The sequence below is a fragment of the Coregonus clupeaformis genome, chromosome 8 (genome assembly GCF_020615455.1).
Source record: "Coregonus clupeaformis isolate EN_2021a chromosome 8, ASM2061545v1, whole genome shotgun sequence".
Taxonomy (NCBI): domain Eukaryota; kingdom Metazoa; phylum Chordata; class Actinopteri; order Salmoniformes; family Salmonidae; genus Coregonus; species Coregonus clupeaformis.
Window position 1 is genome coordinate 44,731,023 of NC_059199.1, and position 21,578 is coordinate 44,752,600.

At 45.1% G+C, this 21,578-nt stretch overlaps 1 protein-coding gene across 1 annotated transcript in view; it reads left to right on the plus strand.

The window, feature by feature from the left end:
• LOC121572543 (gamma-aminobutyric acid type B receptor subunit 2) overlaps positions 1–21,578 on the plus strand; it is a 345,717-nt gene that overhangs the window by 178,030 nt on the left and 146,109 nt on the right. Inside the window, exon 3 of the mRNA XM_045222027.1 lies at positions 1,741–1,911. Coding sequence (XP_045077962.1) covers positions 1,741–1,911 — 171 coding nt within the window. The remainder of the gene's footprint in view (positions 1–1,740; positions 1,912–21,578) is intronic.

The following is a 21,578-nucleotide window of genomic DNA, read 5'->3' on the forward strand; positions in this document are numbered from 1 at the left end:
ATATCCTCATTTTGATCGCTATCATGAATCAGTGTGTCTGTTTAATTTCTCTCTGCTCAGTAATTAACCCTGCGTTGATTCATATCAGTCATTCATTTAACGAGAGATAGGACACATTGAAATTGGAGTGCAATGAGTTTTCTTCTCTCAGCTAGCTAAACATGCTAATGGAACAGAGGCAACCATTCCAGATCTGGCAGGACTAGGCTACATTTCTGCAAAGCCAAAGTCTCCCATTCTACGTTATCTTCCTGCGGAGTGCCAAGTCTAGGTCCAACAGGCTTCTAAACAGCTTCTACCCCCAAGCCATAAGACTCCTGAACATCTAAACAAATGGCTACCCAGACTATTTGCATAGTTTTAACTTTGCCATGATGTCTTTGTCAAGAGCTCGCTACTTTTTCAGTATGCGTGAGACAATGTGGCGGTATCTCTCTCTCTCCTCTCCCTCCCACTTGCAGAGCCAGAGAATCTTCCACTTCCACAGTAGTGTAGGGACAGATAAGATACTGTGGAAGATACTGTAAGCCTACTGTTGGTCAAATGGAGAGAACACATTGATGTGTGAAAATGTTGTACATTCTATAGCAGTAAATGTCTCATGTTCACTCAATGATTTGGTTTTCAACCTGTACCAGGAAAAACATATTTTTCCACAAATGAAAGTAGCCTAATGTGCTGTGTCCAGAGCTAGTGCTTGCTACATAAAATTATGTCCTTGCTGTTTGAAATCTTGAAAGCAGTATAAAATAGAGATACATCTCTTTTAAAGTTCAGCTATTTTATTTGGAACCTGAATTGATTTAAACCTGCTTATGGTGCAGTATTTGAACTGAATATGTATTTAAAAACGACACAGCAAATTTGTATCACATTTTCTGGGCAAAGAAAATGAGTGGAAGCGGAACCAAACAGAACCCATCTAAACGATTGTTAGAGAGGAACTCTTTTAATTTAACCTTAGGCTCAGAGTCTTTCATGAATACACACGCATATACACACACACACATACACACACGTTCAGTCAGCCAGTTAAGGTCGTCCATCCCAGCTGTCACTCCCACCAAACATTTACAGCTCCTGTTACTGTGGGCACTCTGAAGGTGTGAGCTTCCCTGACGTTTCCACAGACGTGTGAGAGTGTTCATTTTAGGCCTCTGTCTAAAGCTCAGATCTCAGATGACGATTTAAGGCCTCTGTCTAAAGCTCAGATCTCAGATGGCGATTTAAGGCCTCTGTCTAAAGCTCAGATCTCAGATGACGATTTAAGGCCTCTGTCTAAAGCTCAGATCTCAGATGACGATTTAAGGCCTCTGTCTAAAGCTCAGATCTCAGATGACGATTTAAGGCCTCTGTCTAAAGCTCAGATCTCAGATGACGATTTAAGGCCTCTGTCTAAAGCTCAGATCTCAGATGGCGATTTAAGGCCTCTGTTTAAAGCTCAGATCTCAGATGGCGATTTAAGGCCTCTATCTAAAGCTCAGATCTCAGATGACGATTTAAGGCCTCTGTCTAAAGCTCAGATCTCAGATGACGATTTAAGGCCTCTGTCTAAAGCTCAGATCTCAGATGGCAATTTAAGGCCTATGTTAAAAGCCCAGATGGCAATTTAAGGCCTATGTTTAAAGCTCAGATCTCTGGGCTTGAACTCCTATTATCAGAACACCAGGATCAGTTTGAATTTAGCCAACGTTTATTGGTGAGAAATGTACTATTCTATACCTGTCCTTTTCTTTCCAGCTCTCCTTTGCGGCAACAACCCCTGTTCTGGCCGACAAGAAGAAGTACCCCAACTTCTTCCGGACGGTTCCATCGGACAACGCAGTGAACCCAGCCGTGGTCAAGTTCCTCAACTTCTACAACTGGAGCCGTGTGGGGACCCTCACACAGGACGTCCAGAGATTCTCAGAGGTGAGGGGAGAATATATTATGACTATATTATGATGGATTGAGTAATTGATTGATTGATATTATGATTTTCTTTGAGATAACATGATACAGTATATCGTGGGGATATCATGATACAAGAATATATTGTGGAGATATCGTGATATTATGATATACACTACATCTCATTCCAAAATTATGGGCATTAATATGGAGTTGGTCCCCCTTTGCTGCTATAACAGCCGCCACTCTTCTGGGAAGGCTTTCCACTAGATGTTGGAACATTGCTGCGGAGACTTGCTTCCATTCAACCCCAAGAGCATTAGTGAGGTTGGGCACTGATGTTGGGCGATTAGGCCTGGCTCGCAGTTGGCGTTACAATTAATCCCAAAGGTGTTCGATGGGGTTGAAATCAGGGCTCTGTGCAGGCCAGTCAAGTTCTTTCACACCGATCTCGACAAACCATTTCTGTATGGACCACGCTTTGTGTACAGGGGCATTGTCATGCTGAAACACGAAACTGTTGCCACAAGGTTGGAAGCACAGAATCGTCTAGAATGTCATTGTATGCTGTAGTGTTAAGATTTCCATTCACTGGAACTAAGGGGCCTAGCCCGAACCATGAAAAACAGCCCCAGACCATTATTCCTCCTCCACCAAACTTTACAGTTGGCACTTTGCATTGGGGTAGGTAGCATTCTCCTGGCATCTGCCAAACCCAGATTCGTCCGTCGGACTGCCATGACTGCCATGGCTGCTCGGCCATGGAAACCCATTTCATGAAGCTCCCGACTAACAGTTATTGTGCTGACGTTGGAACTCGGTAGTGAGTGTTGCAACTGAGGACATAGGATTTTTAAGCAGTCCCGTTCTGTGAGCTTGTGTGGCCTACCACTTCGCGGCTGAGCCGTTGTTGCTCCTAAACCTTTCCACTTCACAATAACAGCACTTACAATTGACCAGGGCAGCTCTATTAGGGCAGACATTTTATGAATTGACTAGTTGGAGATGCCAATGTTTGTCTATGGAGATTGCATGGCTGTGTGCTCGATTTTATACCCCTTTTACACCCGTTGCTGAAATAGCCGAATCCACTAATTTGAAGGGGTGTCCACATACTTTCATATACAGTGGGGAGAACAAGTATTTGATACACTGCCGATTTTGCAGGTTTTCCTACTTACAAAGCATGTAGAGGTCTGTAATTTTTAAAACAAAAATCCAGAAAATCACATTGTATGATTTTTAAGTAATTAATTTGCATTTTATTGCATGACATAAGTATTTGATCACCTACCAACCAGTAAGAATTCCAGCTCTCACAGACCTGTTAGTTTTTCTTTAAGAAGCCCTCCTGTTCTCCACTCATTACCTGTATTAACTGCACCTGTTTGAACTCGTTACCTGTATAAAAGACACCTGTCCACACACTCAATCAAACAGACTCCAACCTCTCCACAATGGCCAAGACCAGAGAGCTGTGTAAGGACATCAGGGATAGAATTGTAGACCTGCACAAGGCTGGGATGGGCTACAGGACAATAGGCAAGCAGCTTGGTGAGAAGGCAACAACTGTTGCCGCAATTATTAGAAAATGGAAGAAGTTCAAGATGACGGTCAATCACCCTTGGTCTGGAGCTCCATGCAAGATCTCACCTCGTGGGGCATCAATGATCATGAGGAAGGTGAGGGATCAGCCCAGAACTACACAGCAGGACCTGGTCAATGACCTGAAGAGAGCTGGGACCAGAGTCTCAAAGAAAACCATTAGTAACACACTACGCCGTCATGGATTAAAATCCTGCAGCGCACGCAAGGTCCCCCTGCTCAAGCCAGCGCATGTCCAGGCCCGTCTGAAGTTTGCCAATGACCATCTGGAGGAGGAATGGGAGAAGGTCATGTGGTCTGATGAGACAAAAATAGAGCTTTTTGGTCTAAACTCCACTCGCCGTGTTTGGAGGAAGAAGAAGGATGAGTACAACCCCAAGAACACCATCCCAACCGTGGAGCATGGAGGTGGAAACATCATTCTTTGGGGATGCTTTTCTGCAAAGGGGACAGGACGACTGCACCGTATTGAGGGGAGGATGGATGGGGCCATGTATCGCGAGATCTTAGCCAACAACCTCCTTCCCTCAGTAAGAGCATTGAAGATGGGTCGTGGCTGGGTCTTCCAACATGACAACGACCCGAAACACACAGCCAGGGCAACTAAGGAGTGGCTCCGTAAGAAGCATCTTAAGGTCCTGGAGTGGCCTAGCCAGTCTCCAGACCTGAACCCAATAGAAAATCTTTGGAGGGAGCTGAAAGTCCGTATTGCCCAGCGACAGCCCTGAAACCTAAAGGATCTGGAGAAGGTATGGAGGAGTGGGCCAAAATCCCTGCTGCAGTGTGTGCAAACCTGGTCAAGACCTACAGGAAACGTATGATCTCTGTAATTGCAAACAAAGGTTTCTGTACCAAATATTAAGTTCTGCTTTTCTGATGTATCAAATACTTATGTCATGCAATAACATGCTAATTAATTACTTAAAAATCATACAATGTGATTTTCTGTATTTTTTTGTATTTTGATTTTTAGATTCCGTCTCTCACAGTTGAAGTGTACCTATGATAAAAATTACAGACCTCTACATGCTTTGTAAGTAGGAAAACCTGCAAAATCGGCAGTGTATCAAATACTTGTTCTCCCCACTGTATATAGTGTGTATCGTAGAGACATGAAAGATAGAATTGTGACGAAAGTGGTTACTCCTGATGCAACTTTAACATGGACCAAGAGGGTAGAGAACAGCTTCTGTAAAAGGTTGTGTTTCATGACTTACTCAGTGAGGGAAAAAAGTATTTGATCCCCTGCTGATTTTGTACGTTTGCCCACTGACAAAGACATGATCAGTCTATAATTTTAATGGTAGGTTTATTTGAACAGTGAGAGACAGAATAACAACAAAAAAATCCAGAAAAACGCATGTCAAAAATGTTATGAATTGATTTGCATTTGAATGAGGGAAATAAGTATTTGACCCCTCTGCAAAACATGTCTTAGTACTTGGTGGCAAAACCCTTGTTGGCAATCACAGAGGTCAGACATTTCTTGTAGTTGGCCACCAGGTTTGCACACATCTCAGGAGGGATTTTGTCCCACTCCTCTTTGCAAATCTTCTCCAAGTCATTAAGGTTTCGAACCTGACGTTTGGCAACTCGAACCTTCAGATCCCTCCACAGATTTTCTATAGGATTAAGGTCTGGAGACTGGCTAGGCCACTCCAGGACCTTAATGTGCTTCTTCTTGAGCCACTCCTTTGTTGCCTTGGCCGTGTGTTTTGGGTCATTGTCATGCTGGAATACCCATCCACGACCCATTTACAATGCCCTGGCTGAGGGAAGGAGGTTCTCACCCAAGATTTGACGGTACATGGCCCCGTCCATCGTCCCTTTGATGCGGTGAAGTTGACCTGTCCCCTTAGCAGAAAAACACCCCCAAAGCATAATGTCTCCACCTCCATGTTTGACGGTGGGGATGGTGTTCTTGGGGTCATAGGCAGCATTCCTCTTCCTCCATTCACGGCGAGTTGAGTTGATTGCAAAGAGCTCCATTTTGGTCTCATCTGACCACAACACTTTCACCCAGTTCTGCTCTGAATCATTCAGATGTTCATTGGCAAACTTCAGACGGCCCTGTATATGTGCTTTCTTGAGCAGGGGGACCTTGCGGGCGCTGCAGGATTTCAGTCCTTCACGGCGTAGTGTGTTACCAATTGTTTTCTTGGTGACTATGGTCCCAGCTGCCTTGAGATCATTGACAAGATCCTCCCGTGTAATTCTGGGCTGATTCCTCACCGTTCTCATTATCATTGCAACTCCACGAGGTGAGATCTTGCATGGAGCCCCAGGCCGAGGGAGATTGACAGTTATTTTGTGTTTCTTCCATTTGCGAATAATCGCACCAACTGTTGTCACCTTCTCACCAAGCTGCTTAGCGATGGTCTTGTAGCCCATTCCTGCCTTGTGTAGCTCGTTACCTGTATAAAAGACACCTGGGAGCCAGAAATCTTTCTGATTGAGAGGGGGTCAAATACTTATTTCCCTAATTAAAATGCAAATCAATTTATAACATTTTTGACATGCGTTTTTCTGGATTTTTGTTGTTGTTATTCTGTCTCTCACTGTTCAAATAAACCTACCATTAAAATTATAGACTGATCATTTCTTTGTCAGTGGGCAAACGTACAAAATCAGCAGGGGATCAAATACTTTTTTCCCTCACTGTATTCCCTGTAATGTTATTCCATCTTGTGCATCCTTTTAAGTCCCCCTAAAAATAAATAAAATGTTTGAATGTGGCGTTTTAACATTATCACTCAACACAAATTACTTCATTTCCCACTTTGTGATAAAGTCCTTCTGTGAAAGATGAGCTACATTATTCCATCTGACTCACCATGCATGGTCTCTGAATGCAGGTTTCAGGCCCCAACACCCATCTCACAGAACTGGTACACACAGCCACACCCATCTCACAGAACTGGTACACACATCAACACCCATCTCACAGAACTGGAATACACAGCCACACCCATCTCACAGAACTGGTACACACAGCCACACCCATCTCACATAACTGGTACACACAGCCACACCCATCTCACATAACTGGTACACACATCAACACCCATCTCACATAACTGGTACACACAGCCACACCCATCTCACAGAACCGGTACACACAGCCACACCCATCTCACATAACTGGAATACACAGCCACACCCATCTCACAGAACTGGTACACACAGCCACACCCATCTCACAGAACTGGAATACACAGCCACACCCATCTCACAGAACCGGTACACACAGCCACACCCATCTCACCTCTGTGGAAGTCCTTTGAGGAACTGTTTTCTCCAGGAGAATGTTGAGGCATGTATGGTGGTTTGAAGTAAAACCAGATGACTGCACCTGCTACCCTACTCTCAGTCTCTCTCAGGAGACACAGGTTTTACTTAGCAATTAGGTTGTTAGCCAAAAATGGGCTAAGATAGTTGTTTGGAGGCACTGTTTCTGCAAACAACACCTTCTAATGTTTCTCCATGGATTAGTGTGGTGGAGAAAAAGTAGGGTGTCACTACTACAGTATACATATACAGTATCTCACAAAAGTGAGTACACCCCTCACATTTTTGTAAATATTTGAGTATATCTTTTCATGTGACAACACTGAAGAATTGACACTTTGCTACAATGTAAAGTAGTGAGTGTACAGCTTGTATAACAATGTACATTTGCTGTCCCCTCAAAATAACTCAACACACAGCCATTAATGTCTAAACCGCTGGCAACAAAAGTGAGTACACCCCTAAGTGAAAATGTCCAAATAGGCCCAATTAGCAATTTTTCCTCCCCGGTGTCATGTGACTCGTTAGTGTTACTAGGTCTCAAGTGTGAATGGGGAGCAGGTGTGTTAAATTTGGTGTCATCGCTCTCACACTCCCTCATACTGGTCACTGGAAGTTCAACATGGCACCTCATGGCAAAGAACTCGCAGAGGATCTGAAAAAAAGAATTGTTGCTCTACATAAAGATGGGCTATAAGAAGATTGCCAAGACCCTGAAACTGAGCTGCAGCTCGGTGGCCAAGACCATACAGCGGTTTAACAGGACAGGTTCCACTCAGAACAGGCCTCGCCATGGTCGACCAAAGAAGTTGAGTGCACGTGCTCAGCGTCCAGAGATTGTCTTTGGGAAATAGACGTATGCGTGCTGCAGAGGTTGAAGGGGTGGGGGGTCAGCCTGTCAGTGCTCAGACCATACTCCGCATACTGCATCAAATTGGTCTGCATGGCTGTCGTCCCAGAAGGAAGCCTCTTCTAAAGATGATGCACAAGAAAGCCTGCAAACTGTTTGCTAAAGATAAGCAGACTAAGGACATGGATTACTGGAACCATGTCCTGTGGTCTGATGAGACAAAGATAAACTTATTTGGTTCAGATGGTGTCAAGCATGTGTGGCAGCAACCAGGTGAGGAGTACAAAGACAAGTGTGTCTTGCCTACAGTCAAGCATGGTGGTGGGAGTGTCATGGTCTGGGGCTGCAGTTCATTACATTTTAGTCATTTAGCAGACACTCTTATCCAGAGCAACTTACAGTTAGTACATACCTTTTTTTTTTATACTGGCCTCCCGTGGGAATCAAACCCACAACCCTGGCGTTGCAAACACCATGCTCTACCTACTGAGCTACATCCCTGCCGGCCATTCCCTCCCCTACCCTGGGCCAATTGTGCACCGCCCCATGGGTTTCCCGGTCACGGCCTGCTACGACAGAGCCTGGATTCGAACCAGGATCTCTAGAGGCACAGCTAGCACTGTGATGCAGTGCCTTAGACCACTGCGCCACTCGGGAGACATGGTTCATTGAGGGAACCATGAATGCCAACATGTACTGTGACATACTGAAGCAGAGCATGATCCCCTCCCTTCGGAGCAGTATTCCAAAATGATAACGACCCCAAACACACCTCCAAGACGACCACTGCCTTGCTAAAGAAGCTGAGGGTAAAGGGGATGGACTGGCCAAGCATGTCTCCAGCATGTCTCCAGACCTAAACCCTATTGAGCATCTATGGGGCATCCTCAAACGGAAGGTGGAGGAGTGCAAGGTCTCTAACATCCACCAGCTCCGTGATGTCGTCATGGAGGAGTGGAAGACGACTCCAGTGGCAACCTGTGAAGCTCTGGTGAACTCCATGCCCAAGAGGGTTAAGGCAGTGCTGGAAAATGATGGTGGCCACACAAAATATTGACACTTTGGGCCCAACTTGGACATTTTCACTTAGGGGTGTACTCACTTTTGTTGCCAACGGTTTAGACATTAATGGCTGTGTGTTGTGTTATTTTGATTTATTTACACTGTTATACAAGCTGTACACTCACTACTTTACATTGTAGCAAAGTGTCATTTCTTCAGTGTTGTCACATGAAAAGATATACTCAAATATTTACAAAAATGTGAGGGGTGTACTCACTTTTGTGAGATACTGTACATAATTCCCCACCAGCATCGTGTCCTATGGAGCTAAGGTATTTAACATCTATTCACCAAAACAAAAACCATCGGCTCCTTTCCCCGACTTGTCATACCTCTATATAGGAATTGAAACGTGTGTGAGAACAACACATCACCCTAACAGCACCAACACCGCAGCACGCCATGATACCCTGTTTGTGTATCAAAGTGGTATCGGGAGATATCAAAGTGTGGATTAAAAAATCTATCACTTGTGACTGGAGAGCGTGGCATTGTCTGGCGTTGTCGGGTGTTGTCGGTCTAGTTGAAAACAATCTATGTGGTGGTGCGGATAAGAAGACTCGCTGTGAATCTGTAGAAGAGCTAAATCCCTTTATCTCCCTCCTCCTGATGCCGCCATGGGGCTTAGAACGGCGAGAAAGACGGAAGGGCGGCCGATTCAATCAACCTGCTATACCATTTGTCCTTAATCCTGATTTACAAAATATATGCAAGGGAGGAAGCACCTCTTTCTTCCTTTCTCCACTCAGATTGTTGCATTGGATCTAGCAGTGGTTTGGTTGATTTGGGTAGGAAAAAAATCTGTGCAAAATTATAAAGGGATATAGGCTTGAAGTTAATCTATTTGTCCATAAGATTGGAGAAAATGAATGTGTTCTGCGTTTGATTGTGTTTCAATGGTCCAAAAGTCCCTTGAGAATAGATATGGGAGAATATCAGAACAGCTGTTTATACATTTATGTCTGTATTCCTACGAACCTGTGCATAAGACTCCCTGAGAAATTACGTCTATATTTCATAGCTTTATCCAGTTGTGAAATACATTTAATTACTTTCCAGTCCTACCTTACTACTGAGCCACCATCCAACACATTTTCAGAAACTGACAGTATTGCAGGTCGTTTTTTCCTCACAACATCTATCAATAAGTCTGTCCAACGTCTAGCTGACATATGATGTGTGGATTTCATCGCTTTAGATTTAGCTTGACAGGATCTCTCCCCGTCTGTCCTGTCTCCACTGTTGCTATCTGACACATTTCAGGAAGCTATGAAGTTTTTCCCTTGCACTATCTATCAATAAGTGGATTAAGGTATGTTTTGAATCACACTCCACCATGCAGTCTTGATGATTAAGCCTCAATCCCCTTTTTGCTGTTAGAGACTAGATGACTAGAGAGCTTCATGATGATGAATTCAAACTATTTGTCAAGGTCCCTGCTCTTCGGGTGGCGGAGTGTGTGTGTGTGATCACCTCAACACACTCAACCTCTCTGCTTTCTCTACCATTGTAGTTCATAAGCTCTGCTAGGTTAACTAGGGCTTCCAGAGACACTGTACTGTACAAGGAGTAGAGTGAAGTTGGCCCTAGATGCGGATCTTGGGTCAGTTTTGCATTTCCCCCACTAATGGTAAAGGTTAGGATTAGGGGGATCAGGAAGCTGATCCTAGATCTGTACCTAGGGGCAACTTCATTCTACACCACTGTAACTTGTATGGGAAGATCCGTCATCACGTGCGACAGTCATCACATTCTATGTGTAGCCCTATAGCTGATGTGTGGACTCCGATGATTCCAGTAGAGGATTATTGTTCTATTACCATCCACTGTGTTTTATTTTACCTTTATTTGAACAGGGAGTCCCATTGAGACAAAGGTCTCTTTTGCAAGGGAGCCCTGAAATTTTTATGTGTTGCTCTGTGTTGTCATTTAGGGACTTTGATTGTGGTGAAGAGGTGAGAATAGGAAATAATGAATAGTTGCTAGTGGGGTGATTTACACTCCCCCTCCTCCCCGCTCCTCTCCTCCTACTCTTCCCCATCTCCTCCTCTCTCCTCTCCTCCTCCTCCTCCTCTCGTCCCCTCTCCTCTCCTCCTCCTCTCCCCCTCCTCCCCTCCTCCCCTCTCCCCCTCCTCCTCCTCCTCCTCTCCCCCCCCTCCCCCCCCCTCTCCCCTCCCCCTCCACCCCCTCCCCTCCCCTCACCCCCCCCCTCCCCCCCCCCCCTCCTCTCCTCTCCTCCCCTCCCTCTCCCTCCTCCTCTCCCTCCTTCCCTCTCCTCTCCTCCTCCTGTCCCCTCCCCCCCCCCCTCTCCTCCTCCTCTCCTCCCCCTCCTCCCTTCCCCTCTCCTCCCCTCCTCCTCTCCCCTCCTCCCCCTCTCTCCTCCTCCTCTCCCCTCCGTCCCTCTCCACTTAACCTCCTCTCTACCTCCTCCTCCTCTCCTCCTCCTCTTCCTCCCCTCTCCTCTCCTCTCCCCCTCCCCCCCTCTCCTCTCCTCCTCCTCTTCCTCTCCTCGCCTCCCCTTTCCTCTCCTCCTCCTCCTCCTCCCCTCTCCTCTCCTCCTCCTCTTCCCCTCCTCCCCTCTCCTCTCCTATCCTCTTCCTCTCTTCCTCTCCTCCTCCTCTTCCTCTCTCCCCCCCCCTCTCCTCCCCCCTCCTCCTCTCCTCATCACTCTCTCTGATCAACATTAGTGAAATTAGAACACAGAAATATCCCTCACTGAGCCAGGTAGTCACATTACGTAAAGGAATGACTATGATCACGTTTTGAAACCTTACGTTGATATCGTGACCTTACCAAGAAATCGTAGAAAAGCAATATGTTTTAGAAAATTACTTAGAAAATAACAACAACAACAAATAAATATATATATATATATATATATATATATATATATATATGAAACACCTTTAATAATAAGTTGGTTCTACAAAATTTTTATGTTGCGGATTGATTTAATTTTGTAAAATGGGTATTATGTTGTAATGTCCGTTTAGGATCTAGACGAGTAAGCCACTTAATAATTTGTCATCTGCAGCAATGGCAGAACACCAAGCCAGGCAGCTCAAACATTTGTAGTGGTTTTAGTAAGCATGAGAGTATGACTGGCGCCAGAGGCTAAACCAGGGGATTTGCCTTGCAATATGACGCACAAGCTGGTAAACAGATGTGTTGGGTATAGACACAGAAACAGACATATACACACACATACACACACACATACACACAGACATCAATCATCCTCATCTGGTGTTGGGGCTGTGAATGTGTCCATAAGAAGTTATGTGTGTGAATGTGTCCATGAAAGGTTATGTGTGTGAATTAGGGCTGTGACGGTACTTGGAATTTGAGGTTACGGTAATTGGCCAAGCCAATGTACACGGTCACCGACATAACCGTTCAGTGAAGGGAGGGGGGTCACAATTCTCTTTGTACACTTAATAAAGCCTATTTGAAACAAGCCAATACACTTCATTATTATCATGGCATTTCATTATTAGTATGCAGGTTATTACTTATAAATATTAATCAACACATTTTTGTATTGACAACATTAATGGAGTTAAAATAAATACATATATAATGTCTAGCTCTGGTACAGTAGTATAGATAGACTGGTCGATCTCCAAGGCATTTGTAGTCCATCACCAAACATTTCTGTAAAAAAAATAATATGATAAAGCCACAGATAGAACAATGAGCCAGATATTTCACCGGATGTATAAATGTGTCGACTCACTACCAAATATGGTGATGAGAGGAAGCCCAGTGGCCGGCAGTGGGAGAAGATGGAGCAAGATGGATTTTGGGCGACATTCTGCTCATTTTCATATCGATTAAACGTTTAATCTCCATACAGTTTTCTGTTTCCAAGACTAGAATCAGTAACAAACAGTGGACTGCGTTTTTTAGACTTTACCTTTTGCCAAAGTTTCTAAAATGTACGTTGTTTAGAAGGAGTGCAAGGGCGAATTGAGTTATTGCACACGCGCACTTCACAGAGTAGGCATTCCCTAATGGAATTATGCAAATAAATGCTAGAACGTGCCAATAGGATCTCACTAGCTCATGCTTCGCTCTGCCCACCTCTTTGGTTGTTCTGCCCACTATGATTAATTTGCTCCCATTGGGAACAACAGGCTCTGGTCTATCTTGGGTTAGTTATCAAAAAATGGTATAAAGCCCTATCTTTTTTTTATTTTGCCGGGTTTTGGTGTTAGGTGCACTTGATTCAGCAGTCCTAGTTCCGGGAAGGCAAAGTGTTCCCATATTTGCTATGTTTTTTTAATTTTTTGTTGTTGTATTTTACCCCCTTTTTCTCCCCAATTTTGATCTTGTCTCATCGCTGCAACTCTCTCTGTGTGTGTGTGTGTGTGTGTGTGTGTGTGTGTGAAAGAGAGAGCGAGAGGTGTTCTTGCCATAATATGGACTTGGTCTTTTACCTAATAGGGCTGTCCCCCCCCACCTTGTCACAACACAACTGATTGGCTTAAACACATTAAGAAGGAAAGATATTCCTGTCACGCCCTGGCTCTGGGGACTCTTGTATGTTGAGCCAGGGTGTTAGTTTCTTTGTGTAGTGTCTATGTTTCGTTTTCTATGTTCTGTTCTAGGTTATGTGTTTCTATGTTGGCCGGGGTGGTTCTCAATCAGAGGCAACGTGAATCAGCTGTTGCTTGTTGTCTCTGACTTGGAACCATACTTAGGCAGCCTGTTGTGCACTTGTGTTTTGTGGGATCTTGTTCCGTGTAGGTTTGTGTATGACCGAGGACTTCACGTTTTGTTGTTTTGTTGTTGTATCGTGTTTGAAAAGTACCTATTAAAGTATGTACTCATATCACGCTGCGCCTTGGTCCACTTTTCATGACGATCTTGACAGAAGATCCCACCAAAACTGGACCAAGCAGCGTGTGCAGGAGCAAACGCCAGGTAAGGAGCTGGAGCGGTTGGCGATGGCCCAGGTGGGCCAATGGTGGTCCTGGGAGGACATGTTCGCGGGTAAAGGGCCATGGGCTAAAGTTAAAGCCCTGGCGAGAGAGGAGGTACGGCGCCAACAGTGTCGTCGTCGGACAGACGAGAGGCACCCCCAAGACATTTTTTTGGGGGGGCACACAGCATGGACGACGGGGCTGCTGGAGGCAGATACAGGGCGAGTTTGTGGACGAGGAGAGGCCACCAGGTTACGGGGGCCATTGGTGTGTGTTCCCAGTACGGTCCGGCCTGTTCCTGTCCCTCGCACCAAGCCTGTGATGCGCGTCGCCAGCTCGGCCCGGCCTGTTCCTGCCCCTCGCACCAAGCCTGTGGTGCGCGTCGCCAGCCCGGTCCGGCCTGTTCCTGCCCCTCGCACTAAGCCTGTGGTGCGCGTAGCCAGCCCGGCCCGGCCAGTTCCTGCCCCTCGCACCAAGCCAATGGTGCGCGTCGCCAGCCCGGCCCGGCCTGTTCCTGCCCCTCGCACCAAGCCAATGGTGCGCGTCGCCAGCCCGGCCCGGCCTGTTCCTGCTCCCGCACCAAGCCTGTGGTGCTGCGTCGCCAGCCCGCCCCGCCTGTTCCGCCCCTCGCACCAAGCCAATGGTGCGCGTGTCGCCAGCCCGGCCCGGCCTGTTCCTGCCCTCGCACCAAGCCAATGGTGCGCGTCGCCAGCCCGGCCCGGCCTGTTCCTGCTCCCCGCACCAAGCCTGTGGTGCGCGCTGCCAGCTCGGCCCCGCCTGTTCCTGCCCTCGCACCAAGCCAATGGTGCGTGCTCGCCAGCCCGGCCCGCCTGTTCCTGCTCCCCGCACCAAGCCTGTGGTGCGCGTCGTCAGCCCGGTCCGGCCCGTTCCTGCTCCTGCACCAAGCCAGTGGTGCGATCGAGCCCAGTCCGGCCCGCTCCTGCTCCCCGCACCAAGCCAGTGGTGCGCGTCGTCAGCCGGTCCGGCCATTCCTGCACCCCGCGCCAAGCCTGTGTGCGCATCATCAGCCCGGTCCGGCCGCTTCCTGCTCCCCGCACCAAGCCAGTGGTGCGCGCGTCAGCCCGGTCCGGCCCATTCCTGCTCCCCACACCAAGCCTGTGGTGCGGGTCGCCAGTCCGGCACAGCCCGTGCCTGGTCAGGTACGGTCAGCTGCTCCACACCGGAGCCTAAGCAATCCGGCTCCACCGATGTCCAGTCCAGCTCCAGCCAGCGGGCCAGACCAGACCAGGGGCGCTACGGGGGTTGTTAGAGGGTGGTGGTCACGCCCGAGCCGGATCCGCCTCCGAGGTGGAATGCCCACCCGGCCCCTCCCTGTTTGGTTTATGTTGGCGCGGTCGCAGTCCGCGCCTTTGGGGGGGTACTGTCACGCCCTGGCTCTGGGGACTCTTGTATGTTGAGCCAGGGTGTTAGTTTCTTTGTGTAGTGTCTATGTTTCGTTTTCTATGTTCTGTTCTAGGTTATGTGTTTCTATGTTGGCCGGGGTGGTTCTCAATCAGAGGCAACGTGAATCAGCTGTTGCTTGTTGTCTCTGATTGGGAACCATACTTAGGCAGCCTGTTGTGCACTTGTGTTTTGTGGGATCTTGTTCCGTGTAGGTTTGTGTATGACCGAGGACTTCACGTTTTGTTGTTGTATCGTGTTTGAAAAGTACCTATTAAAGTATGTACTCATATCACGCTGCGCCTTGGTCCACTTTTCATGACGATCGTGACAATTCCACAAATTTACTTTTAACAAGGCACACCTGTTAATTGAAATGCATTCCAGGTGACTACCTCATGAAACTGGTTGAGAGAATGCCAAGAGTGTGCAAAGCTGTAACCCTAAACCTAACGCTAGCTCCTAACCCTAAAACTAACCCTAACCCTTAACGTAATTCTAACACTCATTCTAACCTTAACCCTAAACCCCCTAGAAACAGCATTTGACCTCATGGGGACTAACAGAATGTCCCCAGTTGGTCAAATTTTTGTTCGTTTACTTTTTTTGTGGGGACTTCTGGTCCCGTCCACACACACACACACACACACATTTACACACAGACACACACAAACACACACACTGTGCTCTCCACAGCACACTACTGTGGACTGGTGTTCTGTAATGGCTCTGCTGTGTGTGTGTGAGAACACTGTGTCTTTGTTTGTATAAATGGCTGAGGTGGGTTTAATGTGTTTGAATTGGGGGCTTCACAATGGAAGACATCTCTGGGGGGCTCATTTAATGGGTTTTTGTGAATATAAAGTAGCTGTTTTCCATCTAAGATACACACATTAAATTGCAAGAAAAACATGTTCACGGACGCACACACACAAAGACACACATGCACACGTACCTACACACATACACAACCACATACACACACACACACACACACACACACACACACACACACACACACACACACACACACACACACACACACACACACACACTCATAACTCACTCTCATGCAACCGTGTTGTCTAACATTCCTTCAACCCTCTGCTACGTGTAGAAAACAGCAGGGCAGCATTACTGGATCAATACAGCCTGGTTTTGCACTTCAGGAACAATAAGTAAAGTCAGAGCAGACAAGCTAGTACATTCTGTTCTGATGGTCTCCAGGATCTACAGGCCAAAATCAGACATAAACAAGGAGACACTTGAACACACTGACAGACGGTTTCCTAGAAGAGCAGCCCTTCTTTCTCTCAAGTGCTTTCTGTTTGTTAGATGTCGTGTTTCTTCCATTCCCAATGGAAGTGGACAAATCCATCTGCGGCCCCACAGAACGTTTGTGTGTGTTTCTTTTTGTGTGTGTGTGTGTGCATGCGATCTTGCACATGTTCCTGCATGTAGGTGTGTGTGTTGACCTGGCTTAGTTCAACAGTGAATATTGTTGTAGCTGGGATAAATACTGGACATTTAGCATAGAGGAATTGGTGGTTGAGTTATAGCTAGGAGTTTGTGAGGCTAAGAGAATGATTCAGGAAGAATGAGAGGAATGGATGCCGCACAGTGTGCCTGGGCTGCGTCCCAAATGGCACCCTACTCCCTGTATGTGATGCACTACTTTTGACCAGAGCTCTATGGGTTTCCCTATGGGCCCTGGTCAAAAGTAGTGGACTACATAGTGAATAGGGTGCCATTAGGGCACAGCCCTGGTGTAGTCCACAGTAAGATGAACCACCACGGGAGTCAACATGGCACAGGCAGGAAAACCACTTTCTCTTCATACCATGATCTATCTCCCCACATCCATTACCTACCACTGTGGTGTCTCAATGCAGCAAATATATATTAGCCTCCCAATGAATTTGCACCAGTAGGTGGCCAATATGTCCTAGATATGCTGTTTACTAGTAAAGTACACAGACTGAAGCACAAACATGCATTCCCACAGACATACGCATGTATGAACACACACACACACACACACACCCGACATACAATGACTGATTCACACCACATGGTTCTAAAATCCTTTTTCACCTAACTAGCTATCGCTGTAGTACACTGTAGTGTTTCCTGTAGCTGACTCACATTGCTTCCTGTTTATGTGTCTATTCTGGTTCACTTGACAGGTCACCACAGCGTTAACTGCATTATGCATTTCATCACATCACATCACACTGTAGCATACTCACCCCCCCTCCAGGGCTGGGCTACTGTGGTTACTATCCTCACTTTAAGAGGTCCTCTCTCTCTCTCTCTCTATCTATCTATCTTAATCTCTCTATCTTAATCTATCTCTCTCTCTATCTTAATCTCTCTCTCTGTCTCTCTCTATCTCTCTCTATATCTCTCTCTCTCTCTTTCTCTCTCTCTCTCTCTCTCTATTTCTCTCTCTATATCTATCTATCTATCTATCTATCTATCTATCTATCTATCTATCTATCTATCTATCTATCTATCTATCTATCTATCTATCTATCTATCTATCTATCTATCTATCTATCTATCTATCTATCTATCTATCTATCTATCTATCTATCTATCTATCTATCTATCTATCTATCTATCTATCTATCTCTCTCTCTCTCTCTCTCTCTCTCTCTCTCTCTCTCTCTCTCTCTCTCTCTCTCTCTCTCTCTCTCTCTCTCTCTCTCTCTCTCTCTCTCTCTCTATTTCTCTCTCTCTCTCTCTCTCTCTCTCAATTCAATTCAATTCAATTCAATAGACTTTATTGACATGGCAAGTAAAATTACTTACATTGTCAAAGTATACATACAACAAAAATGGTGGGACCAACAGCAATAATAATAGTAGTAGTGGAAATGGGATTACCATTAACAGCAACTACAGCAACAATATTAATGAGAATAACAATACATTAAAGCAATAGTAGTCGACCAATCTCAACATGACTGAGAAGACACATTACATGCTATGAAATCCAAAACAAAACAGGAAATATTATTGACATTACATTACACTTTTCACTGGCTGTCCCTCAGGTTGTGGCAGGAGGACACATATTTGGCTGCCAAAATTGCACATTTTGGCTTTTCACCCAATAAATATTTGATTTTTTCTTCCTCTTTTATAGTTTCAAATACTTTGTACTGAATGATAATTTTGGGAAAGAAAGATTCTCTTAGGTCTGAGTATTTGTCACAGTGTAATAGGAAATGCAGCTCTGTCTCTACCTCTCCCCGGGGGCAGAGTGAGCACAGCCTGTCCTCTCTGGGCAGCCAGGTTTGCCTGTGACGACCGGTCTCTATAGCCAGACTGTGCTCACTGAGTCTGTACCTAGTCAGTGTTTTTCTCAGTTTTCTATCAGTCACAGTGGTCAGATAGTCTGCCACCATGTACTGTCTGTTTAGAGCCAAATAGCATTGAAGTTTACTTTGATTTTTTGTGGTTTCTTTCCAATAGGTGATCTATTTTTCTTTTTGCTTTGTGATGATTTGGTTGGGCCAGATTTTCTGAGTGCTGTCCTGAGGCTCTATGAGGTTGGTTTTGGTTAGTGAACTGAGCCTCAGAACCAGCTGGCTGAGGGGACTCTTCTCTTGTTTCATCTCTTGACATAGTAGAGCTGTGTGATGGAATGTTTTGGGGTCACTTGTTTTTAGATGGTTGTAAAATTTGATGGCTCTTTTTTTCTATTCGAATAAGGAGGGGGGTATTGGCCCAATTCTGCTCTACATGCGTTATTTTGAGTTTTTCTTTGCACTTGCAATACAGTCTTGCAAAACTCTGCATGCAGTATTTCGATTGGATGTTTGTCCCATTTTGTAAATTCAGTATTAGAGAGCGGACCCCATACTTCGCTGCCATATAGAGCAATTGGTTCTATAACTGATTTGAAAATTTTGAGCCAGATTCTAATTGGAATTTCGATTTTAATATTCCTTTTAATGGCATAGAATGCACTTCTTGCTTTGTCTCTCAGCTCATTCACAGCCATGTGAAAGCTACCTGTGTTGCTGATATTTAGTCCTAGATACAGTGGGGGAAAAAAGTATTTAGTCAGCCACCAATTGTGCAAGTTCTCCCACTTAAAAAGATGAGAGAGGCCTGTAATTTTCATCATAGGTACACGTCAACTATGACAGACAAAATGAGGAAAAATAATCCAGAAAATCACATTGTAGGATTTTTTATGAATTTACTTGCAAATTATGGTGGAAAATAAGTATTTGGTCAATAACAAAAGTTTCTCAATACTTTGTTATATACCCTTTGTTGGCAATGACACAGGTCAAACGTTTTCTGTAAGTCTTCACAAGGTTTTCACACACTGTTGCTGGTATTTTGGCCCATTCCTCCATGCAGATCTCCTCTAGAGCAGTGATGTTTTGGGGCTGTCGCTAGGCAACACAGACTTTCAACTCCCTCCAAAGATTTTCTATGGGGTTGAGATCTGGAGACTGGCTAGGCCACTCCAGGACCTTGAAATGCTTCTTACGAAGCCACTCCTTCGTTGCCCGGGCGGTGTGTTTGGGATCATTGTCATGCTGAAAGACCCAGCCACGTTTCATCTTCAATGCCCTTGCTGATGGAAGGAGGTTTTCACTCAAAATCTCATGATACATGGCCCCATTCATTCTTTCCTTTACATGGATCAGTCGTCCCTTTGCAGAAAAACAGCTCCAAAGCATGATGTTTCCACCCCCATGCTTCACAGTAGGTATGGTGTTCTTTGGATGCAACTCAGCATTCTTTGTCCTCCAAACACGACGAGTTGAGTTTTTACCAAAAAGTTATATTTTGGTTTCATCTGACCATATGACATTCTCCCAATCCTCTTCTGGATCATCCAAATGCACTCTAGCAAACTTCAGACGGGCCTGGACATGTACTGGCTTAAGCAGGGGGACACGTCTGGCACTGCAGGATTTGAGTCCATGGCGGCGTAGTGTGTTACTGATGGTAGGCTTTGTTACTTTGGTCCCAGCTCTCTGCAGGTCATTCACTAGGTCCCCCCGTGTGGTTCTGGGATTTTTGCTCACCGTTCTTGTGATCATTTTGACCCCACAGGGTGAGATCTTGCATGGAGCCCCAGATCGAGGGAGATTATTGGGCAGCCCTGTTTCACTCCACGTCCCTGAGAGAAGAAGTCTGTTTGCTTGTTGCCAATTTTAATCACACATTTGTTTTTAGTGTACATTGATTTAATAACATCATATGTTTTCCCTCCAATACCACTTTCTATTAGTTTGTAAAAAATACCTTCGTGCCAAATTGAATCAAATGCTTTCTTGAAGTCTACAAAACACGAATAGATTTTGCCTTTGTTTTGATTTACTTGTTTGTCAATTAGAGTCTGGAGGGTGTAAATGTGGTCTGTTGTACGATAATTTTTTACAAATCCAATCTGGCTTCTGCTTAGGACGTTGTGTTCATCAAGGAAATTATGTAGTCTGCTGTTTATGATACTGCAGAGAATTTTCCCCAAGTTGCTGTTAACGCAAATTCCTCTGTAATTATTTGGGTCAAATTTGTCTCCATTTTAATAAATTGGTGTGATCAATCCTTGGTTCCAAATATCGGGGAAAATACCTGCAGTTAGGATAATGTTGAAGAGTTTGAGTATAGCCAATTTGAATTTGTGGTCTGTATATTTGAACATTTCATTTAAAATACCATCAGCACCATAGGCCTTTTTGGGTTGGAGAGTGAAGTGGAAGTTTTTCCAATAATTCTTGTTCTGTAATTGGGGTATCCACAGGATAGTCTTTGACTGCTGATTCAAGGATTTGTAATTTTTCTTGTATATCTTGTTGTTCTGGGCCCTTTGTTATATTGCTGTAGAGGTTTGCAAAGTGATTTCTCCACATATCCCCATTTTGGATAGCCAATTCCTCATTATGAGGTTTGTTTAATTTATTTCTCCCAGAAGTGGTTTGATTCTATGGATTCCTCAATCACATCTAGCTGATTTCTAATGTGCTGTTCCTTTTTTGTTCTTAGGGTGTGTTTGTATTGCTTCAGTGTTTCCCCATATTGAAGACGTATATTTTTGTTGTATGGGTCTCTGTGTTTATGATTAGATATATTTCTCAATGACTTTCTTAGATTTTTGCAAACATTATCAAACCATTTTTCATGATCTATTATTTTTGGTTTGCTCTTATGTTTCTTAAGATTAGCCAAGGAGAATAATTTGTCAAATATAAAGTTTATGTTCCAAACGGCCAAATGTATACCTTCATTGGTGTAGGAGAATGTTAATGCTAAAAAGTTGTCCAGGAGAGATTGTATTTTTGGGCTACTAATTGCTTTTTGGTAGATTTCTGTACTATTTGCACTCCATCTATAGGTCTGTTTAGTACCATGTAATTTATTGGGCCGTGATGCTTCATGGTTGGGTTCTGCTCTTTTCAGATACACTGTGATTTTACTGTGGTCAGAGAGAGGTGTTAGTGGGCTGACTGTGAAGGCTCTGAGAGACTCTGGGTTAAGGTCTGTGATGAAGTAGTCTACAGTACTGCTGCCAAGGGATGAGCTGT